Raw genomic sequence first — 9,916 nt, forward strand, 5'->3', positions numbered from 1 at the left:
CCTTTAAGAACCCCCGCTAATGACTGACATTATGAGTCAAAGACCTTAGTAAAGTCTTATGCTCCATTCGCCTGCTCATGAGTTTTCCCTCTTCATCTAACTTCCTGCCTTCCCTAAAAGATACAAGGAATTGTATACTGATGCAGCCCACCCCCCATTGTAGTATTTAAGAGTCAGGTTATGCAAGGTACTTTAGTATCTCAAAGCCTGATTTTCTCATCTGCATAATGAATTTATGTTTTAGTAAGGATTAAATAAGATGATGTAAACTACATAAAACAGTGCCTGGTTAAAAGAAGGCACTCAAACATATCCTTGGGTATATAAATTAATTTGTATTTTCTTAAATTCTGTATACATGGTATCATATAAATATGCACTCTTCGGTGGCATCCAGCTTTTTTCATTCAGCATGGTGATTCTGAGATACATCATATTGTGGGGGGATAAGGACACATATGTAATACCTTAATCAAAAAGAAAAAAATAAAAGAAGGCACTCAATAAATGGCAGTGGTTCTTCATACTATTCCAACATATCGATGAGAAGCACAAATACCATGCAGGTAAACAACAGTCTCTAAGTCTCAAGGTTTCGGATCGGAGACCTGATGAGTATTTTCCTTGGGGAACACACACATCTGAGAACAGAATGCAGTGAAGGGAGAAAGTTTTCAGAAGAAATATAGTTCTAAATGACTCTCCACAGCCTCATTCCATTACTAACTTTTCCTGAGTCTGAACTATGGTTTGAACTTGCCCTATTTCAATTGCCTTGTCCTTAAAGTGTCTGTAAATTAATGTCTGTCAATTTTTTCAATTAGACAGGAAAATGAGGAAATATAAGTAGCTATTCAAGTAAGAGGCATTTCTTAGCTAGGTAACCATCTCAGACCTTTACCTCTGCCTATTATTGTTCTGAAATATTGCAGAAACATTCTTTATTTGCAATTGAAATGTTTATTGTGAAAAAAATGTATTTGAGCTAAAAGGAACTTCATTCATTACCATAGTTTATTGTTACCTTTACCTTGCAAAGTACTCTTTTTCTCTCACATTAAAAGAGTTGTATTCTTCTATAAATCTACTTTAAAACACCAATCACTGAGAATTTCTTTTTTTTTAATTAAATCTTTATTGTTCAGATTATTACATTTGTTCCTCTTTTTTCCCCCCATAACTCTCCTCCTCCCAGTTCCCGCCCCACCCTCCGCCCTCACTCCCCACCCACTGTCCTCATCCATAGGTGCACGATTTTTGTCCAGTCTCTTCCCGCATCTCCCACACCCCTTTCCCCACCAAGAATAGTCAGTCCATTCCCTTTCTATGTCCCTGATTCTATTATGATCACCAGATTATTTGTTCACTTGATTCTTAGATTCACTTGTTGATAGATGCATGTTTGTTGTTCATAATTTGTATCTTTACCTTTTTCTTCTTCTTCCTCTTCTTAAAGGATACCTTTCAGCATTTCATATAATACTGGTTTGGTGGTGATGACCTTCAGTTCTGAATGATAGCTTTGCTGGATAAAGTAATCTTGGTTGTAGGTTCTTGGTATTCATCACTTTGAATATTTCTTGCCATTCCCTTCTGGCCTGAAAAGTTTCTGTTGAGAAATCAGCTGACAGTCGTATGGGTATTCCCTTGTAGGTAACTGAGTTTCTTTCTCTTGCTGCTTTTAAGATTCTCTCTTTGTCTTTTGCTCTTGGCATTTTAATTATGATGTGTCTTGGTGTGGTCCTCTTTGGGTTCCTTTTGTTTGGGGTTCTCTGCGCTTCCTGGACCTGTAAGTCTATTTCTTTCACCAGGTGGGGGAAGTTTTCTGTCATTATTTCTTCAAATAGGTTTTCAATATCTTGCTCTCTCTCATCTTCTGGCACCCCTATAATTCTGATGTTGGTACGCTTGAAGCTGTCCCAGAGGCTCCTTACACTATCTTTGTATTTTCGGATTCTTTTTTCATTTTGCTTTTCTGGTTGGGTGTTTTTTGCTTCTTCGCATTTCAAATCTTTGCCTTGATTCTTGCGCTCCTCTGGTCTGCTGTTGGGAGTCTGTATAGTATTTGTTATTTCAGTCCGTGTATGCTTAATTTCTAGTTGGTTCTTTATCATAACATCGAGGGTCTCATTAGATTTCTTGAGGATCTCACTACATTTATTGACGGCTTCTAGACAGTTCTTAAGAGACCTTAAAAGTGTGGTTCTGAACTCAATATCCTCCATTGACAGTTTTGTCCTGTTTCTTTGTCTCCACATTTTTTATGCTTTCTTGGTGCACCCCCTAGTGGTCTTTGTGCGCAGTCTTGTTGTAGTTAAGCCTTGATTGTTGTCGGCAATACCGGGGGTGATTTGACCTCCAGGCTAACTGGCTATGAGGGTCCGCTGTGTCTGCAGTGGGAGAGCTTCTGTGCTGGATCTCTAGGGCGGTGCTAATCTAGCCTTTGCCTGAGGCTATCCGGCAAATGGTTCTGCTCAGGGCTTAGGCGGTGTGGGTCCCCAGGGATCTACAGGGCGGGCCGGAGCGAGCAGTTATGGCTGCTCTCAGTTCCGTCCCTAAGGACAGAGTTCCAGCAACCGCGCCCTCCGCCTCCAGCCCGCTCCATGTGCACTCTGCACCTTAGTATTTCACTTCAGCACTGTGCCTCCTCTGAGTCTGGGTATGATATTCTCTTTCCCACTGAGAATTTCTTATTTCTCTTTCCATAAGAAAATGCTTTCATGAGAATATCAGAGCAGAAAACCAGAGCAAAGGAAGGTGATGTTGTTGGAGAATGTTTCATATCTGCCCAAATTCCCCCTTGGAGAGAAAGTGGAAATAACACTATCAAACTCTGACCTTTTGGCTGCCCTTTTTAGACTCTATGTAAGTGATGCCCATTTAGACATTTTAATTCTATGGATTCCTCAATGTACTGCCATAAGTATTGAACACCCATGCTATTTTATTACTGGATTTAAGGACAGCAGAAGAGTATTAAAGAGAGAATTACTTGACTCATCATTCATTAAAAATGCCTAAAATTTAATAGTCCTGACACTAATTCCCATTCTCAATTACAGACAATGATTTAAAGTGTTTTTCACCATCTGCTAGCAAATACATAATAATAATGTGTAATTCGGACATGAGGTGATTTTCTTCATTATCAAATAATATTCATCTGTAACTACAATAGCCAATGGAAATCGATAGGAAATAGATGTTACAAGATTCAGTTTGAAAATATTGTCATTCTATGCAAAAGTATAACTAAATATTTGCAAAATCATTACTAGAGATAAACTTCATAGTTTGAGATCAAAATTATCTTTTGTAAGCTCCAAATGTTTACAGTACAATCAAGATATTTGTAAATGGCACCTACTTTTAAATTCCAGCATTGAATAACAGTGTAGGGATTTAAAGAAAAGGCCCAACTACTATAGTACTTACAAAATATTCATTTTATTAATAATTTACATACAAATAAATAAATTTAAAGAATTATGATATATTTGCACACTAAATTTAAATCCTACAAATGTTTAATATTATCAAAAGTAACTAATCAGATTAATTTTCACAGGCCAGTTCCTCAATTTCATCTTCACTATCAGAATCTTCATAAAATGAAATTGTGGCTTGAATTGGAAAAGTTTTCAGAAGAGCTTCTGCTTCTTGATATAAGTAATCATAACACTTTGATTTTGGCCAAAATAGTCTGAAAAAAGCAGACAACATAATACATTTTATCTTTTTTATATTTAGAATCCTTCTACTCATGAAATGTTCAAAGTCAAGAACTCCATGTATTTTTAACAATTAGTTTATGCACTTAGACACAGTCTTAAGATATAGGTTTAAAATGCTACTATCACAGCTTTCATGGAGTCTATTTGCCAAAGTATCAATAACTGGTTGATTATTTTAAATCTTTATCCAAGTTGTAAATTGAGTCAAACAAATTCACACTGAACCCTGTGTAAACCTAAGATCAATATTTAGCTTACTCCAGGCATTACAGATATATTTATTCTTTAAAAAAAAAAAACAAAACAGGCTTATCTTCCAATTTCCAAATTTCTTAAGGGAAAAAAATGAATCCTACCATTACATTAGAAATTCTGACAGCTTCATAAAAACAATAAAATGTTATGCCCTTACACAGAGGCAGAAAATACCAAGAATCTTGCTTAAAGCTCACACATTTAACTCTTACAGATGTAGCCAATGTAAGTTTAGAAAAGTACAAAAGCACTATTTTTAAAAGTTTGCTTATGCGCTCACAACTTGAGGTACAGCAAGGTTACCTCTGAGCCCAATCTTGAACCCGTCTCCCTTCCCTTTCCCCATCCAATCAAATTTGGGACACCATATTGAGAATTAGAATGACACTGGTTTCATACAAATAATTCGCATGTAAACATGTTTACCTCAGAATTTCAAATTTTTGAAAAATACTACACTTGTCATCTGATCTATTATTTTTCATCCAAGGAAAAGAAAAGAGTAGAGATAAGGCTGAATGTCCAACAACAGTGTAGTCATTTCAGTGTAAATAGCCCCATGAACTCATATAATAGAGTGATTCTAACAAAAAGATGGTACATTATGCTCAGTATACTCCATTTTAAAAGGCAAAAAAAAAAAAATATAGGCAATGTAGTTTATAACTGTTTTTAGCAATGTGGTAAAAAATAGTTTACAATTTTGGTGTCAAATTAGTAACCATTAATAATGCAGTCATTCAATAAACATTTCAGTGCTTTCTTATGCTGGACATAATTCATAATTAAAAGAAGAATAAATCACAATCCCTACCCTCAAGAAGTTGACAATTGAGTAAAAAGAATTAGAAACACATAATACTGCTCAAGATAGAAATTTTAAAAAGTAAAATAAACAAGAGAAGTGCAAACATAATTCTACAGTAGTTCAGAATAGGAAAGAATTGCTTGTATACGAAACAAATAGATTTTTTTAATGTGTTACTGGAATTGCTCAACACAAAGACTCTTGTTTAATTGTTACCATATCCTCCCCAGAATTTCCCACTGGCCATTTTTCTTCAAGGCACCCCCTACGTTCCTGAATTCCCACTTCTGGATAAGTCTGCTCTGTCTCCTTTGTGGAGCTTCTTTCTCTGTATACAGGTTAGGTATTGGCCTTCCCCCATGGTTTTATCACAAGTGATCATCTCCCCTCTTGGACTCCCCAGAATGACCTGGCCCACTGCCATGATTTCTCCAACTGTTCATTTACCAAAGCTCCCAAGTCTGCCTTTCCACTTAAGAACTTGATGATGAGTCCCTGAATTACATAGGCAGCTCCCTAATGGACATTGCACTGGGATGCAATCCCACATTAATAGGCACATTAAATACCATAAATGGAAAATTGGACCCATTATCTTGCTCCCCAAATCTGTTTTTGCCCTAATTTCCAATCTGTTAGTACAGCATTCAACCTGGTCATCAGCCACGAACGAGGGAACCATTCTGTCTTTTTACCTCTTATTCATCTACCATATCCAGTACATTATAAGCCTAAATCTACTGTCATCTAGGTATACCCCAAACTCACCCAGTCCCATCCCACATCCAAAGCCTTAGAATGGCTCTTTATCATTCTTGTCTGAACAACTGCAATGCCTTTCAATTTCACGTTGGTGTTCTAAGACTGCGAGTATATACCATTTCCTTTGTGATTTTTCTGAAATATAAATCTGATCACACTACTCTTCTCGTTAAAATCTTTTGAGTAATCCCCAATACTACCTACAGGATCAGGGCAAAACTCTGCACCAAGGTCCTTGCTGGAATGACCACAGCTTCACACACCCAAATTCCAGCAACTGGATGCTCCCAGAGGAGCCATGCTGTTCCATGACCCTGTTATCTCTCTCCCTATGCTGTTTCTTCTGGCCCTGCCTTCCCCACCTACAAACATTTGGCTAACTTAAAGACCACAACCTATAATACCCTTTCCTGACTTTTCCCCACTCCCCACTTCATGCCCTGAAGTGTCACACTGACCCAATTGAACTCTCTCACAATGCTTCCCAGGGGGCCATGATTATTTTTTTCCTGTGTCCTGCACTAGTGCTAGCACATGGCAGGAAATAAAGCAACATGTTATCTATAAACACATAGCCAGGCTGGCGAGTTACAAACATCATGTAGCTCTTCACCTAACAGCTCTCTGAAGCAGGCAAACTGCAAAATTAACCTTTTACCCGAATAAAAGCTACAGAGAATCCTACAGAAAGGCTGACTTTCTGTGATTAGAATAGGAAACCAGCTCCTCGTTGTTATGCCCTACAACTTGTGATCCCTTTTATGACCCTCAGGGACCTTTAGAATTTTCATCGCATTTCCATTTTCTCTTACTGTAGCAAGCTCCTTTTGCTCCCTTTGCTATGAAACTGCAACTGTGAACATCTTTCTTCCTTCTGGTTTGCAGGAGAATAAGAACATATACACTTTGCCTGGTGTGAAGTTAATTGCATTCAGACCCCTTGACCTTAAAAAGCAAACAACTTTTGCAGGCACAAGATGTCAACGTTCAACTTTTACTATATCATCGTCCACTTTCCCTATTTATACAACATTCCTTAAGCCTCTTACCGAGTATGCGCTGATAAACAGTTCTTCTAAGTGAGAGTGTGAGCGCCTACATTTTTCAATTCGATGAGTTAAAAGACCTCTGGGACTGGGAAGATAAAGTAACCTTGAAGATACTACCTACAGGATTTTCCAATAGAAAAACTGCAGGACCAGCTGCTGAGCTGGGCCATGCAAAGTCCCTGGCTTTTTCCAGGGGCTGGAGCAGCAGGAGACCTTAGGTTTGGCCTGTCACTCACCTGACTGGGTGCTTGTATCGCGAAAGCTTTCCAGAGGCTTCGGTCATCCCGGGCATCTGGAGACGTAAGGAGATGAATCATAGTTATCACTCACCTTTTTCTAGAACCTGGAAACTCGCGGGACCAAGCCTTCCTCGCGCCCTCAGGGAAAGTGACCCCAGGGCTCTCTGCAGCCTCGCTTTTTGCCCGATCCCCGTGTCGCAATTGCTCTCGCCTCATCAGCACCAACAGGGCCACGGGTAGGACCACCGCAGGACCACCAGCAGGCGCGATCGTAAGCGAGGGGCTGGCCGGGCGCGTGTCTCCCTCGGGCCGGCGTTCCCAGCCCTGGAGAACTATCTGCGCCCCTCGGAGGCGCGGCCGGCCACGCGCGGCTCACTCACCACCTCCTCGGCGTGGTGCGGGGCCTCCTCCTCCTGCTTTCCTCGTGCGTCAATCCACGGTCTCCAGAAGCCTCCGGATCTGCGGAGTGGGGAGCAAAGGCGCGCAGAGGAGACGTGAGCCCAGACTCGGCAGAACCGATCGCAGCCGAGCGTGGACCCCGGGGGAGTGGGGTGGAGGGGAGGGGAAGAGGAGTGGAGGGCGGGAGCGGAGAGGAGGAGCTGGAGAGGCAGGCGCTGGAGGGATGCGGTAAAGGAAGTGCAGGGCGGTACCCGGAGTCCGCGCTCCCGTGCCGCGCGGGGCCCTCGGGGGCCGCGGGCTGCAGGCGGCAGCAGTGCGCGCACTCGCCGGCCCCGCTCTCCGCGCGCTCCGCTGTCTCCATGCGCAGCGGGGCTAGGCCGAAGGCCCCTCCAGCTCGCAGAAAAGCCTGCCCCTGCACAAAACGGCCCGCGCCCGGCGCAGCTTATATAGCCTCCCCAGGCCTGCTGCACATTGAGAGGTTCGCTCCCTCTCCGCCCCTCTCTGCCCTGCTCGCCGCATAAACAAAAAGGCTGCGCGTGAAGGCGAAACGGACTGAACCCGGGTGTGAACGCGTGCGGCTCCCAAATGGCCCGGGAAGGGGTTTGTCGAGCGATTGTTAATCGCTCTTCACACATGGCTGCGGAGAGAAAAACAACATTCGCCCGAGCAGCCAATTTCCAAGTGAAAAGATTAGGAGGGGATAAAATTAAGTGATTCTACACGTTTTGTGTATTTCTGCAAATGGGCCAAGTGGCTGGTAATTAATGCTTGACTCGCCCAAGTCTCAGGGCTTTTTGGCCTTTGGCAAATGAAACTGGTTCTGCACCCCGTATTGTAAAAATGGGATGCGAATAAATGAAAAGGAATGACCTTAACTCCTCTTTCCGGCATAATACAAAATGCGTGAACGAATGGACTCCTTATAAAAAGAATATCCGAGGGGCGCAGATGGCTCTCCAGGGCTGGGAACGCTGTGTTCATATATCTGCCTATTATTATTTGAAGATAATACAAAATTCAGAAGAGATAAATTGTACAACCTTAAATGTTCTAGCCAAGAGGGCCAGAAATTGGAGTCATAATACAATGTCGTGATTTTTCCCAACATATGATTAGTCCCCTGAAGATAAGTCTTGATTTTTATGTATATTCTGTCACTGCTTGGCAGTTTATCACTCAATGATAATTAGAAAATTATTTTGTGGGGGCAGAGTATGTAGAGAATGATGATATCTTGAAAAGTTATGATATGGGGCAAGTTAGTCAACTTCTCTGTGACCCGTTTCTCTTGTTTAAATTACCCCTCACTACAGAGGTCCCTTAAATGTGATAAATAAGTGTTGTGCTTCAAAGGAAAGATGACATATAAATGCCATATTTTTTCAAAATGTTTTAAATATTAGAGCTGACTTCATCTTAAAAGTTGTAGATAAAAAATACACTTTGAATGTAAGTATAGTGTCTCTGCTATTCATTCAGTTACTCATAGGAAAAGAATCCACTGGATTAATATCTAAGGCCTATTAGGAAGGTGAGATAAGGTTTGCTTCATATAATGAAATCTGTAATGATAGGTACTTAATGTCTGTCTCAATGCCCTACAACAGTGATTTTCAACCTTTTTCATCTCATGGCACACATAAACTACTAAAATTTTATGGCACATTAATAAATATATTTTTTGCCAATCTAACAAAAAAAATAGGTCTAATTTTGATTCATTCACACCAGATAGCTATTGTTGTGTTGGCTGTTGTCATTTTTTTTAAAATTTGACAATCTAAAGATAAAAAGATAAGTGCCTATTTAGTCAGGGGCACTGACCTCTTTATCTTACACTCTATTAACAGATAAAAAAAAAAACATCAAATCATCTGACCTGACTTTCCTCCTATATTCTCTGTTGCCTTATCTTTGAGCCATCACCATCTCTACCCACTTCACCAGGCCAGAAAACCTGGGGGTATATGCAATCTTCACTTTCATGTCCATCCACATTTTATGATTTGGCTAGTTCTGTAGATTTTATTCCCTAAGTATCCTTCAAACATATTCATTCTTTTTTATTATTGCGGCACACCAGTGTGCCATGGCACTCGGGTTGAAAATCATTGCCCTGGAATTATTGCCCTGGAATCATAGAATACTTACTATGGTGCCTAACACATAGTAAACTCTCAACATATTTTAAGCTATTTAATAAAATATAGGCCATTAACAAATGTTGAGCTATTTGATCAAATGGCCTATTGTTTCAGTTCTGTGAACATCTTTTGAGGTACCTGTAATATACTAAGTACTGTGCTTTCCAGATATAATGGTGAATAAAATAGCTACCCTCTCTGTAAGAGGATATGTCACTATCGATGGCCATCACAATAGCCACATAAGCAAAAGTTTTTAAAAAATGCCATATTAAGTAACAAAAGCACATTTTACTCAGAGAAGTGGCATAAGGGAGGAAATACTGTAGATATGTCTATTTGGGACAACCACAAAAGCCTTCTTAGAGTAAATGGCACATAAGTTGTAATTTCTAGAAGTTGTAATTTCAGCCAAGAAATAGTATGGTGTGTGTGTGTGTGTGTGTGTGTGTGTGTGTGCATGTGTGCGCGTGCAGGAGAGGGAGGAGAAGGAACAGTGCTTCTAGGGCCAGGTATGGCTAGAGCA

General features: G+C 40.5%; 1 protein-coding gene across 1 annotated transcript; it reads right to left on the reverse strand.

The window, feature by feature from the left end:
- Positions 1-3,438: 3,438 nt before the first annotated feature.
- On the reverse strand, positions 3,439-7,765 carry RIPPLY2 (ripply transcriptional repressor 2). The gene is given in 6 exon segments (XM_036318151.1): positions 3,439-3,703; positions 6,845-6,900; positions 7,228-7,306; positions 7,498-7,632; positions 7,634-7,707; positions 7,709-7,765. Coding segments are annotated over 6 exon segments (549 nt in total). The 3' UTR covers positions 3,439-3,555.
- Between the last annotated feature and the right edge of the window lie 2,151 nt (positions 7,766-9,916).

This window comes from Myotis myotis, unplaced genomic scaffold (assembly GCF_014108235.1).
Source record: "Myotis myotis isolate mMyoMyo1 unplaced genomic scaffold, mMyoMyo1.p scaffold_m19_p_7, whole genome shotgun sequence".
Lineage (NCBI taxonomy): Eukaryota > Metazoa > Chordata > Mammalia > Chiroptera > Vespertilionidae > Myotis > Myotis myotis.